Genomic DNA, 18,643 nt, shown 5'->3' with positions numbered 1-18,643 from the left:
CTCCACAAAGCCACTGTGATCAACAGAAACACAATAGCCCCAGACACTCAGTGCAGAGCAATGATCATTAAACAGCTTAGAAGTCATAATAATTCATTAAGCAATATATAAATCATGTCAAATAAATAAATGAAATAAAGCCTGTTGTGTGGTTAAGCCTTTTTCAAAGTATCTGCCCATAAATTATCTGCACAAAAGAAATAGGGAATATTGTTCAGCATTTTCTGAACAATAAATAATTTTTTCAGTGTCTCTTGAGAAAAGGGACCCCTCTTCTATTTCAACCCCATTTTTTACACAAAGGATGCCCATGTCTTTAAGTGTCAGGAACTACCAGAAGAGGAAAATATTTCAAATTCCTAGGAACCAGCATAAATTCTTGCAAGAAATTAAGAAACGGGGCAGAGCAGGCTTTCCAGTCCTGGGATTAGCTTACTTTTTTAACACTAGAAATAACCTTGTTAATTGCAGTATGACTCCCCTTTCACACCATACACTTAAAGCACCCTTATACCCCTTTAACAGTCATGGCTTCCCACCAAAGAAGCCTGGGAACTGTAGTTTGTTAAGGGTGCTGAAAGTTGTCACAGAGCTACAATTCCCAGCCATTATGATGTGACCAGTCGTAAAAGTTAATTTTCACTCTGAAAGGCCAGATAGAAATGGAGGGTATTCCCCCCCCCTTTCCCCCCATCTGATCTTTTCCTGATTGTGTTCTGTTCCCTCATCTCAACTGGAAGCATAGGAAGAATATGAAGAAAGCAGGAGGGTGATCAAACTTCTTCCCCAGAAACCAATAAACCAAGGCATCTTACACAGTTGCACGTAGCTAAGCTATGAAATTTGCTCCCATGTGATGTGGTCATAGCCACCAACTTTGATGGCTTTAAAAGGGAGATTACACAAATTCATGGTGGATAAGGCTGTCAAGGCTACTCGCCATGATGGCTGTGTTCTGCTGTCACTGTCTGAGTTGGTAGACCTCTGAATGCCAGTTGCTGAGGAACATGAGTAGAGATAGCACTGCTGGTGGGCTTCACAATGGGGCATCTTGTTGGCCACTGTGAGAACAGGATGCTGGACTAGATTGACCCCCTCTGGCCTGCCCTCTGGCCTGATCCCAGCAGCCAGGTTTTTCTTATATTATCTCATGACCTGGGTCTGGCTGGTGCATGTACACATCACAGTTTCAAAGCTTGGACTGGGGGGGGGTCATGGACTCTGTAGCGAGTTTTCTATGCTGACTAGACCTAGCACTGAACCTATTAAAATGTTGGGAAGGGTCCAGAGCTCAGAGGCAGAGCATGCACTTTGCATTTGGGAGGTCTCGGGTTCTAGGGCCATTTTACAGATATAAGGCAGCAGGGCCGGGATGAATCTCTACTAAGGACTCTGGGGAGCCACTGATAGTCAGAGAAGGCATACTGGCCCAGATCAGGTTCCCCCAACCTGGTGCTCTCCAGAAGCTGTTAGACTACAATTCCCATTGGCCCCAGGCCCCCAGCTAGAATGATGAAGGTTGGTTGGGGCAGATGGGATTTGTAGTCCAAAACTGCAAGTCAGGAAAAGCTGAAATTGTGGACCACTAACCTGACTCTGCATATAGCAGCTTTCTGTGTTCATGGGAGCATTTTCAGCCTGATGTATATCAGGATGGTCTGGCACATAAAGGCAGCTGTCATATGTTCACATGTTTCAATATTATTGGTCAAATCTAGAATCCACCCACCTCATAGCTGCCAAGTTCTCCCTTTTTTAAAGGGAAATTCCCTTATGCTGAATAGGCTTCCTCGTGAGAAAGGGGAAAACTTGGCAGCTATGACCCACCTACAGTAATACTCGAGAAGACTGCAGTGAAACTAGTTTTAATTAAAATGAGATAAGCTTTTTAATGATGTGAAAGCCTTGTGAAGTTGAAGCATTTCTCCCACCCACCCAAAAATGTTTTGGCCCCATGACAAAAACCCATTTTAAGCTCAGGAGATATTGATTCTGGATGCCCCAACATCTGATCCAATTAGATTTACCTATTCTTGATCTACCAAATGACTGTGGTCTGCCTTCAGACACTGACAAAGACCAGAATTTCTAGGATGCATTAAAACAATTTCTTCTCTTGAAAAATGACATCATCCCTCATTGAAAATTCAGCACTGAGACATTCAAGTTCAGCAGGTTCTTCTAAATATACCAAACTAGGTTTTTTGCTTGCTTTCAAACTTCACAATATGAGCTGTTTCACCTGTTATCAAGCACACATTTTATCTTCCCCCATGAAGGTGGTGGTGACTGGGCGGGAGGGGGGAGAGATGTTTAATAGGACAAGGAGAAAAATATTTTAGGGAAGCTAGCTAACAGTTTCTTCAGAGACTGGTATCTGCAAGGCAACTTCAATCAGGGGCCGAGCATTCCTTGTTTCCCAGAGAGATACTGTTCTTCAAATTAGATACCTGGAAAATGACTTCTTCTTTTTTTGCTATTCTAAAAAAAGAAAGGGCTGTGTATGTAGCCCATAATAAATATAGGCCAAGATGGAGCTATTACAGTCTTGAGGCTGAGGAGCCAGTCTCTGAAGTTCCCCCCAAGTTCTGAACGCAGCTTTTAACGAGGTAGGAACTTGTTTATTTCTTACATGAATATCCCACCTTTTCTTCCAAGGAGCTTAAGACGGTGTACATGGTTCTCCCTCTCCTCATATAATCCCTATAACACATCTGTGCAGTAGGTTAGGCTGATAGGCAGTGACTGGCCAAAGCCACCCAGTAAGAGCTTCATGGCCAAGTGGCAATTCGAATCCTGCTCTTCCAGGTCAGAGTCCAGCACTCTAAACTGCACCTCATTGGTGCTCAAAGAGCGCGGGTGCTCCCTGATGACAGCAGGGAATTCCAAGGGTGGGTTGGGGTGGCGAGTGTATCATTCCCACCCCCCCACGCACCTTTCTTGTGTCAGCTTAAGGTGGGGAGCGAGCAGAGAGTGTTGCTGCTACCTATAAATAAAAGCTTGTGTATTTGGCAGATGGGGCTGGTTGTCTCTGCTGCATTTCAGCTCCGCTAGTAGTTATTACAGGCCCCATCTATTTATTGTTTTGGTTTATATTGACATTTAAGGATAACCTATCTAGACTAAACAACAACAAAATCTATCTTTAACTGTGATTTCTGCATTTCAGGGGGTTAGACTAGATGGCCCTTCCAACTCTACAATTCTATGACTCCATGTTTTCTGCTGCGCTAAAATGTGGAACTTTTATTTTATCTTATTTGTGTGTTTTTTTCAGATGCTGTAAACCCCTCAGAAGCTTCCTTAAAGTACAAAGCAGTATAAAATTACCTAAATAAATAAGGAAATATTGTTTCTGAGTCAGAATAATTTTTTCCACAACCAAGCATCAAACAATCCTTGGCGCCATTCATGGTCATTGTGCACACATGAGCCAGAAGAAGACAGAGGGTGCCTGTCATGTACCATGTACCTGTGGACGTGTTCAATGGGGCAGCACACCATTTGGAGAGGATGCCTAGTTATGAAATTCATGCATAAGTCATTCCATGATAGCAGAGGGAAGGTGGTCTAGGCACCCATATTTGACCAGGCAAGCAATCTTGGTTCCAGTGGCGGGTAGCGCTTTGACCTGACTATAACAGCAAAATCTGAACATGGGTAGTAATATCAATGGGAATTCAGCTTATCCCCACAAATTAAGGAATCTGGGATCCAAAATGAAATCAGGCTCCCTCTGTGACATACAACTTTATAGACAGGCTTATAAAAATTAATCCACTGGCACAAACCACTGAATGGCTTTGAAAAAAAGTGGCCTCAACATTTGCTTGTCAGTGCTAAGTGCAAAGTGCAATGTACGGAACAGCAAACATTGGCTGCTCCCATAAACCATACAGCCAGCGCTGTGTAGTGGTTAGTGTATTGAACTAGGACTTGGGAGAGACCAGGGCTCAAATCACCACTTGGCAAGAAAGTCCACTGGGCATCTCAGCCTAACCTACCTCACAGGGTTGTTTGGGGATTAAATGAGGAGGGAGAATGTACACCACCTTGAGCAACTTGGAGAAAAGAGTGGGATATAAAGCAATACGTGCAATTGCACACACACACCCCAGCTTGCCCTTCCCCTATCCCTAAGAATTAGCACTGGGATGACCCTCATCCCTGCTTGTCTGCACGCACACACACCAATGTCCACCACAGGATGGATAGTGCTAGGCGACTGCCAACTATAGGTACATGTGCACGTGCACTCTCACAACATGGGTCATGTATATACCATCCTTCACCACCTCTTCTGAGAAGCTTTTGGTACAAACCCTTATTCTGCTCCCTAACACTGCCTTCACTAACCTAGTGTCCTCCAGTTGTTTTGAAATACAACTCATGGGAGTGCCTACATCCAACAGCTGTGCTGGCAGGGGCCAATGGGAGTTGTAGCCCTGTATATCTGGAGGGCACCAAGTTGGGTAAAGGCTGCCTTAAAGTCCAAGCACACTTTGCTGATTTTGCTCACCTTCTCCCCATTATCCTTTCCCAAAGGCTGGAAATCATCTGTTATATTGAGAGCCTGCCTTTCTTCAATCACAGAACTCAAGGCAGTGCACAGAGGAAGAAAGGAATAGTAGAGCATCTGCCTTGCATGCAGAAGGTCCCACATTCAATCCCCAGCATCTGAAGATAGGATTAGTAGAGACTCCCGCCTGAAACTCTGGAGAGCTGCTGTCAGGCGGTATAGACAGCAGTGAACTAGATGGACCAATGGTCTGATAATACAGCTTCCTATGCTCCTAGGCACCCCAGGTAGTCTCCCATCCAGGCCCTGATCCACACCAATATGTGCCTTCATGGACCATGTCCTGGGAAATTTAGGCTGCAAACTTCTCAGGGGAAGGAAATGCCTCCTCCTCTCTCCCCTCCCCCATGTTGCTCTGTGAACTATTTTCATAATAATGCCAAGAGGCACATTGTGATTCACCTAATTCTGCACAGGCCCCCCTGTCTGCAAGCACTTGACCTACTGGACTAACCTGTTACATGTTTGCACACCTAACAGCCCTCCCCATATATACTCCCCATATATAGCATCTAGATCAAGGGAAGTAATAGTACCACTGTATTCTGCTCTGGTCAGACCTCACCTGGAGTACTGTGTCCAGTTCTGGGCACCACAGTTCAAGAAGGATACTGACAAGCTGGAATGTGTCCAGAAGAGGGCAACCAAAATGGTCAAAGGCCTGGAAACGATGCCTTATGAGGAACGGCTTAGAGAGCTGGGTATGTTTACCCTGGAGAAGAGAAGGTTAAGGGGTGATATGATAGCCATGTTCAAATATATAAAAGGATGTCATATAGAGGAGGGAGAAAGATTGTTTTCTGCTGCTCCAGAGAAGCGGACACGGAGCAATGGATTCAAACTACAAGAAAGAAAATTCCACCTAAACATTAGGAAGAACTTCCTGACAGTAAGAGCTGTTCGGCAGTGGAATTTGCTGCCAAGGAGTGTGGTGGAGTCTCCTTCTTTGGAGGTCTTTAAGCAGAGGCTTGACAGCCATGTGTCAGGAATGCTTTGATGGTGTTTCCTGCTTGGCAGGGGGTTGGACTGGATGGCCCTTGTGGTCTCTTCCAACTCTATGATTCTATGATTCTATGATTCTATGATTCTATGATATACACACACACCTGCAAGCTACAGGCATCTGTGTGTGTGAGATAACAAAGCATCATTCAGTCAGGACAACAACATGTAAAACTGCACAACATAGGAGCCAACTCCTAGGGGTCGCGGGGGCTTCAGTACCAACAATAAAATATTTAAGGGGGGCCGGGTCACCACAAAGTTGATGGGCACTCCCATTCAAATGGTGTGTGTGCACTACATCATGTGATCAATTACACAGGGTGGGGCTTGCCTCGGCCCCTACAATATCTCACTCAAGTTGGCACCCCTGCTGTACAACTTGTACTGCATGATACTACAAGGGGATAACTGGCTTCTGAGCCACCATACACACCCACCCCCCTGGGGCTGGCTCCACATTCTACTCTTCTCGGGGACAATCTGTCCAAGTGACATTCTATCAGAGCTCCTCAAGGCCTTATCCTCCTTCAAGAGACAGCAGGCTGGAGGATGCACTCAGGAAGCCGGGAGGGGGGTTACCATGCCGCCATGCTGAGTAACTGCATTTGGAGCTGCAGCCAGCTGCTGCTCATGAAGGATGGGGAGTGGGAATCTCTTTCAGAGGACAGCAGAAGATGGGCGTGAAGCAGGCCGCCTTCTCATTTCCCCTCTGCAACCAAGCAGCAGTCAGTGTGAGCCTCTCCTGGTATCAATCAACACGAAGAGGGGGATTCTAAGGGGAAGACCGGTGTCTCAGCAAGCCAGGCCCCCTCACCAGCCACCATGTGGCTATGACCTAGAGAGAAGTACAAAGCAAGAGGACCCACAGCCACAAGAGAGAGAGATTTCGCAGGGCAGGAAATCAAACTTCTGCCTGCATCTTTGACTCCTATTGCTTTGCTCAGCGGGAGGCAGGGGGGTGTCTATACAACCATTTTTCAACCCCAGTTGGAAGGGTGACCTCTAACCTCCAGCTGAGGATGAGGTAAATGCTATGGGGGGGGGGGACAGGGAGCCCACCAGATCAAGGTGAGAGTGAAGAATTGGAGATGGGATAGCAGAGCCACTCCCCAAGTACTAGGCTGAGAGAGAGCTGTACGGAAAGGCCAGACACCTTCGACAGGCAGTTCACAAGATGCTCCATTTCCAGACACCTCCTACCCCTCCCGTCTGCCCCCCCCAACAATATCAGACATGAAGAGAAAAATCCAGACTGACAAGCAACCTTGCAGGTAGGCAGACAGAACAGAGAATAAAAGGGGTAGGGGGAGGGAAAGAGACCCACTTACAAAGCAGTTGAGCATGGAGCATGAGACACGGCCCGGTAGAGTCATGGTCGCTTCCCGGGGAGGTCGCCGGCTCGGGGGCAGGCAAGTGGCATCGCTTCCCCCTGCCCCCTAACGACTCAGGCAGGCGGGCAGGTGCACCAAAACATGCAAAGGGCTAGAGCATCTCTGCCGCTGCCGCCACCAGAGCAGGTGCGCGCTGGCTGCTTCAGTGGCTGCTGACAATGGAGGGGAGGGGAGGAGGAGGAGGAGGAGGAGGAGGAGGAGGAGGAGGAGGAGGAGGAGGAGGAGGAGGGAGAGAGACTCCACCTCTCTCTGATAGAAGCCAAAGGAGGCTCTGCCATGCCAGGGGACTCCCTGACAGCCAAGCACAGAAAATGGAGTCCCTTACAGCAGGGTTCTGGGCTCCGCAACCCTTGCCCGCCCCCTTTGTCCTGGGACTACAGGGGCGGAAAGGAAAGAGGCCAAGAGGCATGTGCTGGAATGCACAGGGAACAATAGCAGCAGCAGCAGTGGCAGCTTGGCTTTGTGTGTTCCGGCAGGAGAAAGACCCGGCCAGGATTCCACTCGGAGCTCACGTCCATGCAGAAAAGGGGCATGCCGCTGCCGTGCCTGCCAGCTCTGCTGCACGGCTACACGGGGCCTGCAGTCTCCTCTGGCTAGGATCCAAAAACTACATGGTTGACATCTCAGGAAGACGCACACCCCGCAATAACGCACAACAACACAAGGGACTCAGGCCAAAGCGAGGCAAGGAGGGAGTGTGCCTAGACCTCGCTCTGGCCCCAAAGGAGCTGCCCCCTTCAGCACCCAAGGGAGGCTGGGCAACAAAGTCAGCTCTAAATGGGTGGAGGAATTCCCCAGGGATCACTGCATTGATTGCATGAGAAGAGGGGTTCTCTGGACAGATGGTGGAAGCTGAGGGGACAGCTGCCCAAGCCCCACCTCTTATTATGCAAGGCTACAAGGGGAGTCTTATTTTGTTACAAGTTAGGGGGGAAGCAGTAGCTTTTGCGGGAGTGAGAGCACAAGAGAGAGAACAAGTGGGGTATAGAGGTTCGAGTGTTGGATTAGGACCTGGGAGATCAGGGTTCAAATTCCCACTCAGCGATGAAGCTCAATGGGGGTGACCTGCCACTCAGCCTAACCAACCTCACAGGGTTGTTATGGGGATTAAATGGGGAGGGGGAGAATCAAGTAAGTCACCCTGAGCTCCATGGAGAAAACGGTAGGATAAAAATACAATGATAAATTAAACAAACAAATAATTGCTCCCTTAATCTATTGAACCTTGCCGGGGGGGGGGGTGATTTCTGGACTAACAAAGCCACATTCTCTGAGAGGGTGACAAACCACCTTAAGCTCCTCAGTCAGGTGCTCAGGAGTAGATGTCCCTACCATTTCTGGAGAACAGCATGCTACCATCCTCTTCTTAAATTTATTGGGACCATGAGCCCTCAGCACACACTGTCAGCAATCAAGTAGGTTATAACTACAAAACATCTAAAAATAACCCAAATAAAGAAAAAAAGCCAGGCAAAATATAACACTTTTTAAACCCCACCTATTCAAAGATGGGACCCAGGTGGCGCTGTGGTTAAACCACTGAGCCTAGGGCTTGCTGACCACAAGGTCGGCGGTTCGAATCCCTGTGACGGGGTGAGCTCCCGTTGCTTGGTCCCAGCTCCTGCCAACCTAGCAGTTCGAAAGCACGTCAAAATGCAAGTAGATAAATAGGAACCGCTACAGCGGGAAGGTAAACGGCGTTTCCATGTGCTGCTCTGGTTTGCCAGAAGTGGCTTTGTCATGCTGGCCACATTACCTGGAAGCTGTACGCCGGCTCCCTCGGCCAATAATGCGAGATGAGCGTGCAACCCCAGAGTCGGTCACGACTGGACCTAATGGTCAGGGGTCCCTTTACCTTTACCTATTCAAAGATTAACTCTGTCCAAACTGAAAAGCACCACAATTACTCTGCATGGGGCAATCTGGGGGACAGGGATTCTATTGCAGCCTACCTTAACGGCAATCAGTTAAATGCTGAATAATGGTAGAACTTGGGCAGAAGATCAAGATGTTGCTAAGCAGCCTGAGTCTTCCGCTGGCATAACTATAGGACTATGTTGCTCCTGCCTTGTTATTTCCTCTCGAGGTCTCATGCTAGATCAGGCATTGCTTGCTTGGGAAGTAGGGTCCTGCTTAAGCATGAAGCAACACAAGCCCAGTGCTGAGGAAGTAGGGTCCTGCTTAAGCATGAAGCAATGCAAGCTGGGTGCTGAGGAGAAATCTAGGTGTTATGCAACAATCCTATTCGCAGCTCTCTGCTTGCCTCTTTCAAGGTGGGAGTGGGGCATATATATGCAGGGGAAATGGGTTATTTAGAATCAAAGAACCGGAGAAGGGAAACTGGAGAATCACCTATTTGCTGGAGATGCTTCAGGGAATCCCCAAGAGTTGTCCAGCCTTTCCTTGAAGGCCTCCAACAAAGGAGAGAGCTCACCACTCCTCAAGCTGTTCTTACCAGGACAAGTGCTTGTCCTCTTCTCTGGGACAGCCATTCAGGGGGTTGAAAACTATACTCAAGTTCCCTCCTCTGCCTACCCTCCTCCAGGCTGAACAGTCCCAGTCACTTCAATCTTTCCCCCATCAGACTTATTTTCCATGCCAGTGACCTTCTTTCTTGTCCTCCTCTGAAGCAGTTCCAATTTGTCTCATTTGAACTCTTACCAGCCTACTGGCTCTCTCTGCAAACACTCCCACCCCAACTGCTTTTATTTCAGGTCCTGGAGCCTTGCCAGAGTGGGGGAGGAAACTGACTGGGACGGGGTGGCACGGGCCAGGGATCACAGCTAGGCCCAGGAAAGGTTAGGCTTCTATAAAACATCTCAGGGAACTTTAGGAACGTAAGGTAGACATGTCGTTTCACCTCAATTCACGTTTTACCTCACTAAAGAACCCTTGACAGAGGCTTCCTGCTTGAGGTGCCTGGATTGCTGTAACCCGCCCTGAGATCTTGTGGCAAAGAGTGGGCAAAGAATCATAATACCATCACAATTTGAAGCAACAACAAGCCAAAGCACAATAGAAACAGAGCTCCTGCATGTCGGAGGTAACCGCGGCTTGTGCCTAGCAGTTGTTCAAATGCTATGAAAGTGAATGCTATCCAGCCAAACACAGACGAAGGCCATTTCATTAAGGTTCTATCAAAACACACCCATACTTCTAATATGACCCTCCACCGGACAACAGCTAGCCTACATTGTCACAGGGCCGGAGGGGAGGGGAGACGGGACGTCACATCCCCGTGCAGATGTTAGTCCCACGACTCATAAACCCAACCATAGAAGAACTTGCATGGTGTGATGGCACTTCTAGTGTGCTTCTTCTAGCTCCTCTACAGCTAGAAGGGATCAAGTCACTTGTCCTCACCACTTGCAGCCATCTCCACTCATCAGTGGCTCACAGAGGCCTTGAGGCAGGGGTTGCTCCCAGCTTGGCTACCTGAACGCCAAACTATACCCGGCATCCATCAGGTAGTTTGCCCTTGAGTGGTGGGTTCCTTCATCACAAACAGCCAGCATTGGTCTGGACTAGGACTCTATAGGGGGTGGGGAGGGCTTTCATCCCTCCCCTCCTGCCTGCCATTTATTCTAATGGGAGCTCCCCAGCTGCAAATAGCAGGCACAGGAGCCCCTTCAGGACAAAGAGCAGAAGGCAAAGGGTTAAAGCCCTCTCTTCCTGATCTAGAACTCCTACCCCACCCCAACTTTATTGGAAAGCATAGGTAAAGGGACCCCTGACCATTAGGTCCAGTCATGGACGACTCTGGGGTTGCGGCGCTCATCTCGCTTTACTGGCCGAGGCAGCCAGTGTACAGCTTCCGGGTCATGTGGCCAGCATGACTAAGCCGCTTCTGGCAAACCAGAGCAGCGCATGGAAACACTGTTTACCTTCCCGCCAGAGCGGTACCTATTTATCTACTTGCACTTTGAGGTGCTTTCGAACTGCTAGGTGGGTAGGAGCTGGGACCGAGCAATGGAAGCTCACCCCATCACGGGGATTCAAACCGCCAACCTTCTGATCAGCAAGCTCTAGGCTCTGTGGTTTAGACCACATACACCTCCACCCGTGTCCCATACACATCCACTAAAAGGCAGACCACAGGATTAACATCATATGTAGCTTTGAACAGAAGATCTGAAGATGCCAAGGGCCTTATCTTGGGACCTTATCCCTGAAAAACTTGGTCTATTCCCCTCCTGCCTGTGATCTCAGGACAGTAACAATTTTCATTTTTTATTTCATTTAAAAGAATTCATAAACCACTTAATATTTGAAAATGTTCTAAGTAGCATACAATGTAAAAAACCAACAATATCACTAAAACACACAGTAAAAACCAATAAAACAATAATATAAAAGTATATTTTATAAAACAAAACCAGGAATTCAAGGTATTCAAACACATAGAATCAGGGTCCGATCGTACGGGTCAGGGAATAGCACCAAAGAAGCCAGCACATCTGCTTCTAGCTGGCCTAAGAATAGAAGAATTATTATTGGCTCGGCACTTATAAATTAGAGAAGGGCTGTACCAGGATAGAAAATGAGTCCTGCCCACAGGCTGACAGTCTAGGGTCCTCCTTCTAAAGGCCTTGGGCAGAGAGCTGTCCCTCCCAAGCCTTCTACTCGCCAGCCCCTGGTCTCTCCCTACATCTTGTCTTAAAAAGACAGTCAAGCAATTGGGGGGGTGTCATTTTTATGTGGAGAGAACCATACTGGCAGTGGGCAGAACAAAGGTGGCAGTGGGTGGGGCCACCCCTCTCTCTTTCCAAGACATGTGAACTGATCACTTGCAAAGGACTTTTCTTTCCCCTTTTTCTTTCCTCTCCCCATTCAGTTCAGCTTCTCCTCACCACACAGACATTCCCTCTGGACTCCAGCCACATGAAACCAGGTAGAGGTTGACCTGCCCCTCCTGCCCCCCAAGCTCTTTAAAGAGGAATCATGTCCCTCCATAAATGACTGGAGCAAGAAAGCTGGGCAAGACCTTCCTACCCAAAGAGAAGCATGCCACAGCCGCTTCCATTCTGCAGCACTTGATCTCGGATCAGCTTCCCCTTAGCCCTCTGCACAGCATTTCTGCATCCTTCAGCTCTTATTGCAGAAGCCATACAGGCACAGAACCAGCAGCCTCCAGCCACTACCAGAGCAAACCTCAAAACAAATCTGCAGCAGAGCAAGATGGAGACAAGGCAGAACAGAACAGAAACAGAACTCACCATGGTCGTTCTCCAGATGTCGGTTCTCTCTCCGGAGCTGCTGAAGATCCACCTATATTTTTGAGAAAAGGAAGCCTGTGTAGGAACTGGATGTGTTGGGTGCAACCAGAAGCAATGGTGGCTTGGGCCTGCTGTCACAAAGGCCTCCTTCATATGCACCTTGACACAAAAACACAAAGTGCCAAACCGTGTGAATGCGAAGAAGCTGGCAAGGAGCACTGGACCCAGACTCAAAGTACCAAAGCTTCCTCAGAAAGCACCCAGGGAGAGTGAATGTATATCCTGCAACCCTCACCCCTGCCACCGTTTTATAATCCATGTAGAAGAAAGTCCACATATTAGCCTATCTTCCTAGCAGGTGCTTCCGGTATGGAAACATAAGAGAGCTAAACATGACATTGCAGGCCCAGAGATAAGTAACATTAGAGGAAACCTGAGGGTGCCTTGGAGCAAAGGGAAGATCAGTGTCCACTATAGAATGCATTTTGTGTGCCTTTTGTATATGTAAAAGCTTTGGTCTCAATCTGATGTGATGAAGAGGTGCTTCCCAGAAAACTCTAACCCAGTGGTTTCCAAAGCAGGCAATAAGATTACCTAAAATGCTAAGAGGCGAGGGTGCGGCGCTGGAGGTTTATTTGACTATCAGACTTTGAAAAGCTGGTGACACTGGATCAGGTTCACCAGTTTTGTTGAATTGATTAAACAAAATAGTTTTAATTGCATTTTCAATAAATGTGCAATGAATTGTTTTGAACGTTATTGCATCATTCTCTTCCTTAGCAGCTTGTGCAAACCCATTCGGTTTATGAAATCAAGGGGGCAGTGGCCCCAAAAAGTTCGAGAACCACTGCCCCTACCCCTTGCCTGCCCAATGCTTGCCTCAGCCAGTCTTGCCATCCAGACTACTGACAACTAGGATTTAAGAGGTAACAATCCTAGTTTTCCATATCTGCATAGCGAAGCCCTGCCCAATCTGGGACCTCCAGATGTTTTGCACTGCATGTTGGCTGAGGGTGATTTGGACTGCTAAACACCGGGAGGACACCACATCAAGCAAGGCTTTTATACAAATTAAGCCAAGAATGGAAATTCTATTAGCTGGGAAAATACAGCCTGTTATGTGCAGACCTGGAGTAACCTTGCGAGAAATATTGATTCTCTTTTCAAGATACTTGGCACTCGACATCTGCTTTTTGGTCACAACTGATGTGAGTCATAGTCCAAAGCATTTGAAAGAGACCAAGCTAGGAAAGGGTAGCGATGCGGGGTTGTTTTTACTAACATGAAAATTGTTTCATACTTGACCAGTTCAAGTCTGGGGCTGGGAGGATTGTACCTCCACATCTATTTTTTTAATCATCTTGAATCGTTATTACATTCAGTATCAATTACATTCAGTATTATCGGTTGATTTAAAATAAGTTGTAAACTGTTTTATACATTTAAAATCTCCAAGCAGAATTCGTTCCGGAAGTCCGTTTGACTTCCAAAGTGTTCGAAAACCAAAGCACAGCTTCCGATTGGCTGCAGGAACCTGCTGCAGCCAATCGAAAGCCACAGAAGCCCCGTCAAGACGTTTGGCTTCCAAAGGAACGTTCGAAAACTGGAACAGTCACTTCTGGGTTTCACTTGTTCGGGAGCCAAAACGCTTGAGAACTAGGCTATTTGAAAACCAAGGTACGACTGTACTTTAAAACAATGATACAACCTTTAAAAAAAGCCCCGAAATGTATCCAAAGAAGAAAGGCTGGGCTACAGAAAAATAGCAACATGAAAAGAAAATTTCTTCAAATTATGCAAAACATGGAATTCATGGCCACCACAATGTGTGGAGATGGCTGCCTTGTGAGGTTGTAGGAAAATGAGACTAATTCATGGACAGGGAGATAGCTATCATTTGCCAATGACTAAACTGAACTCCCCCATTCAGAGGCAGGCTATCTATGAATACTGGTGCTGCAAGAGCAACTTGTCTGATTACCCTACCGATGAGTTTCTTGGAGGCATCTTATTGGCTGCTGTGGGAGAAGAAGGGCTTTTGGTTTCATCCAGCTGCGGGGCTCTCTCTCTTCTTATGTTCAAAGGGCTTTAGGCAAATTAGGGGAGATTTCCACAAAGGCTATTAGTCATGGTGTATATATGGATATATGTTCTGAGGAAGTGCATGTCTGACTACCAGTTTCTGGGGGCAAGGGAACAGTGAGGAAGGGCTTTTGCCTTCGTGACTGTGGACTTGATAAAAGCATCTAGTTGAAAGCAGGATGCTGGACCAGATGAAACACAGACGGGCCTTATCCAGCAGGGCTCTTCTTATGTTTTTAACATGCTGGGGGGAAAGGAAGCCTCCCAGCCTCCTAATCAATCACAGAGAGGCTGACTGGACCCATCTGACGTATCAACCACACCCAATACCTTCTCCAAATATGCAGTCTCTATCTATCTATTATGCAATGGTGTGAAAGAAAGTGTATGAGCAGATTTCTTGTTTCATTTATAGCTGGGCTCTGGCTCCCCTTTTTATAATAATTACACACTTCTTATGGTTGCTGTAGTTTTCAAACACTTTGAAATGCAGCCTCTGGAAACAAGATACATTTCACAAAAAAGGCACTTCTGATGGCGCCTGTGCCAGTTCCTGGATGTAATCAATATAAGCCAGTGCCTCTCAAACTTGGGTCCCCAGCTGTTGTTGGACTACAACATCCCTGACCACCGGTCCTGCTAACAACAGCACACTGCAACAGGCCAAATCAAATTTGACATAGTTCTGGCCTACATTTAGGTTATAAATGTAAACAGGGACTCGGGCACTTTCACCTGTGCTATATGAACTCTCAAGTGGCTGTGCAGGAAGCACAAAATTACTCCAACAAGGCAGTGTGTGGCTTGAAGGCACATGATGCAGCCACCTTGTGAAAAGCTAAGCAGATCCAGGTCTGGTTGTTGCCTGGAAGGGAGACTGCCTGGGAAACTGCTTTCTAACACCCCAAGCTCCATTGTGGGGAAAAAATCAGATGTAAATGTAATGAATAAAAAACTGGCAGTGTAGTCATATTATTATGAGCATTAGCATTTTTATCCCGCTTTTCAGCCAAAAAAAACCTCCACAGCAGCTTATTAATATCAGTGAAGAGACAATCTCTGATCTTGGGCTAACAATCTGACAGACGCCCATGTAGACATTGGGACAGGCATGTTTTTTCTGCGCAATTCCCCCTAACAGTGATGGAATGCAAGGCCCTGTCACTCTCTGGACATTTGTCACTTGCTGGATTTGCATGCAAAATACATGGTGGAAAGGAGCCCTGCACACTAGCCGCTCTAGGGTGGATGACAGATTTTAGTATTTTTTGTAAAGGACAAATATTATCTTTGAGGAACAGAGGCAGCACTGGACTGTCATATAAAGGAATCCGAAGGACTGCATATTCTGAAGTGGACCCACAATGCAATCCGGATCATGATTCTCCCAGATTGAATCAGACGAATCCACTTTGGAATTTGAGTTTGGAAGATTACTCCCACTTCCTTAGCCACAGATGAGGAAGGGCCCTGATGCAGCAGATGTTTCAGCAAAGCCTGTGGAGAGGCCTTGAAGTCCCACATCTATCTCAGCCTCATAGAATGGTACATTGAATGGGATTACTCTGGACTAAGTGGATTTGCCAGCAGGATATTTCTTCTACCCTTACCAATGATGAAGTTCAAATATTACCCCAAAAGATGAACCAATAATTGCTTGCCACTTAATGCCTAGTTCGAGGGAAATTGAGCTAATTTACAACATGCTAGGAGAAATTATACCTGGGTCTTTGTTCGGCAAATGCAGAAATGAAACACAGAACTGAAGACATTAGCCATTAAAAGTACCTTGCAAAGTCTCAGTCTTCCTCAGTTCGCAGGCATCCGATTGTACTGGAAATAGACATTTTCCTGAGGAGAGAAAAGTGAATGGAAATCAAGGGAGTGGGGAAGAATACCAAAGGACAACAACAGCTTTATCCTTGCATCTCCCTAATAAATCATGCCACACCAACTCCCTTCACTGTTGAAACACTCCAGCTGGTTTGAGAAAAGAAGAGGGCAGCAAACTGGATGCCGTAAAGCTGCCCTGTGCTGAGCTAGATTATTATTATTTATTGAATTTATATACCGCCCTATACTTGGATGGGCCAATGGTCTCGCCCACTATAAAGCAGCTTCTTAAATTCCTAGTTGATGCATAGGCACACACAAATCTCTCTCCAAGCAACTCAGTTACCACAAACATTCAAACCAAACTGTCCATAACTTTACCAAAGTTAACCAAAAAAGAAAAAGAAAAATCAAGGAAGTTTAAATAAGAAGCTACAGAACCGATAATAAGAAATCTGACATTACTTCTAATGAAATAGTGGGTCAGAAAAGATTATAATTGAGGTTCCTTCCCTCTGCATCACAAAAGAGCTGCTGCTCATTTGAAGCTACATCAACTTTTTATGGTCATGCCTTGATGCTCCAGCAAACATTAAGGCCAAATAAAGATTTCACACCTACAGCTTCCTCTGTCAGGATGCATTTTGCCTGTTTGTTAAAAGTCTCATTTTACTGAGCTCTCATTGCGATATTCCCCCCCCCCCAGTACACAATCATCAGTGTGCGAGTGCAATATGCAAAACTCTCCAATTCAATAAGAACAGAATCAGACAAAGGTTCAGCCTAGGCATGTATTTTGCTTCTCTGTGACCAGTCAGATGCTTCCAGGAAGTCCAGAAGCAGGGCATGAGGGCAACAGCCCTTTCCTGCTGTTGCTCCCCAAGAACTAGCATACAGTAAAAGACTCCCTCTAAACATGGAGGTTCCATACAGCCATTATGGCTAATTACCATAAGCCCAGGGGTGGGGAGCTTCAGGTCTGAGGCCATATGCAGTCCTCTGACCCCGTTTGGCCCTCAGAACAGTCCCCAGGTTGAACCCCTGCTTTGCACCCTTCTTTGAGTGTTTTTACCTGGCTGGAATGTTTCCTTGAACTCCGATCATGCTTGCCTGAATGGAAGGCAAAGAAGGGTGTGGGAGTGTATGCAGAAACTAGCCTGCTGCACAAAGGTAAAATCTGCATTCATTGCTCTGCTCACTTTTGCCTCTGGCCCTGCCCATCACTCAGTAGGTTGTCCTGAAGGGAATGAGGCCCTGAGGTTGAAAATGCTGCACCCCGCCTCTGCCATTTCAACCTCTCTTCCTCCTTCAGCCTACACCCCTATGATCATTTTGGTTGTGCCTTTCTGCAACTTTACCAGCTTCACAGTGTATTTTTATTTTTAATGTGGCTCGCCAGGGAGGGTTGGCAGGCTGCAGCCTAGAGATTCCCTGTGCATCTTTAAAATCTACCACTGAATAAGGAAATGAGGCAGACAGCCCTGTTATCTCTTTCCTCCCCCCCCCCCCCCGGCTGTGTTGTTCAGCCTGCCATATGGAGCAAGACTTTCCGTGTGCTATACAGCTATGTGGGAGGGGGCAAGTGTAACAGGACTGGGGCCTGGGGGTGGGAAACCATGCAGGAGAAACCTGGATGGCTGCTTCGTCTCCTGATACAGCAGAAGATTAAAAGGTGCAGAAAGAAAATCCAGATTGCAAATCAAAATTGATGCATCTGTGGAACCAACTCCACCCTAAGAAAGGCCCCACCACAAGAAGCCACGTAGCTTATCTTCATAGGCAAAGATTAATTATGCTCTCCCAATGTGTCCAGGTCAGTGTGGATGACAAAAACCCTTTCAAATACCTTGACTGTTAAATCCTTGTTATGAGAGACAAGCTGTCACCTGTGGTGGCCGGCTCATTTGAAACATGTGCGACTGAGATGTCAACACTACTTTCAGCTCAATACTAAATGTACTGCCTCGATACATAAGGCTCTTCCAGGCAAGTGAGCTTATAAGTAGACGGCATGATACAAAAACCTATTAATTAAAAATGGAATACTGGACCAACTTCAGCTGCTGTAGAGAAACATGCATACTCATCATATCAACAGGCGCTGGCACAGTACTGTAAAAAGAAATTTAGAGGCCCCACTGAACATGTGATTCACCAAAAAGCTATTCTCAAGCTGAAGCATGTCCACAGGAGTCACCTGTATCAATCAGGAATTGGCTCCAGATAACCAGGAAGTGGAAACTTAAGACTTGCAAACTGAAAGAGACATGCCCCTTTTTTTCTTTCAAGTTTTCAATATGCTATGAATGATTTCCAGAGGCTGGTGGGCAGCTGGGCAAGTAGCTTTTGCAGGGTCATTTGCTGGATCACTTAAAGAATATTAGTGAACCATTTGTAATATGAAGGAAGAGTGGCTATGTTTCCTTCAAGAAGATTCCATGAAAACACAATCACTAAGGGTGGATATGAAAACTACAATAGATAAAATAGACATGTCCTTCTCTTTCTCTTTTCCTCCTGGAATGTTTGTGTTGCGT

General features: G+C 46.7%; 1 protein-coding gene and 1 long non-coding RNA gene across 3 annotated transcripts in view; both read right to left on the bottom strand.

Moving 5' to 3' along the window:
• MTMR4 (myotubularin related protein 4) overlaps positions 1 to 18,643 on the bottom strand; it is a 48,908-nt gene that overhangs the window by 24,613 nt on the left and 5,652 nt on the right. For both annotated transcript variants that reach the window (XM_035139125.2, XM_035139124.2), the window contains exons 2-3: positions 16,062 to 16,124; positions 12,192 to 12,243 (exon numbers count right to left, since the gene is read on the bottom strand). In XM_035139125.2, the coding sequence (XP_034995016.2) occupies positions 12,192 to 12,194 (3 nt within the window). In that variant the 5' untranslated portion in view covers positions 12,195 to 12,243; positions 16,062 to 16,124. The remainder of the gene's footprint in view (positions 1 to 12,191; positions 12,244 to 16,061; positions 16,125 to 18,643) is intronic.
• LOC132591200 (uncharacterized) lies at positions 691 to 5,330 on the bottom strand. The gene is made up of 2 exons (XR_009556819.1): positions 1,828 to 5,330; positions 691 to 1,729 (listed from the first exon to the last, which is right to left on the bottom strand). It is a non-coding gene; the product is annotated as an uncharacterized LOC132591200 (long non-coding RNA).

This window comes from Zootoca vivipara, chromosome 15, assembly GCF_963506605.1.
Source record: "Zootoca vivipara chromosome 15, rZooViv1.1, whole genome shotgun sequence".
NCBI classification, from domain to species: domain Eukaryota; kingdom Metazoa; phylum Chordata; class Lepidosauria; order Squamata; family Lacertidae; genus Zootoca; species Zootoca vivipara.
This window is presented reverse-complemented; position numbering and strand designations above follow the sequence as displayed.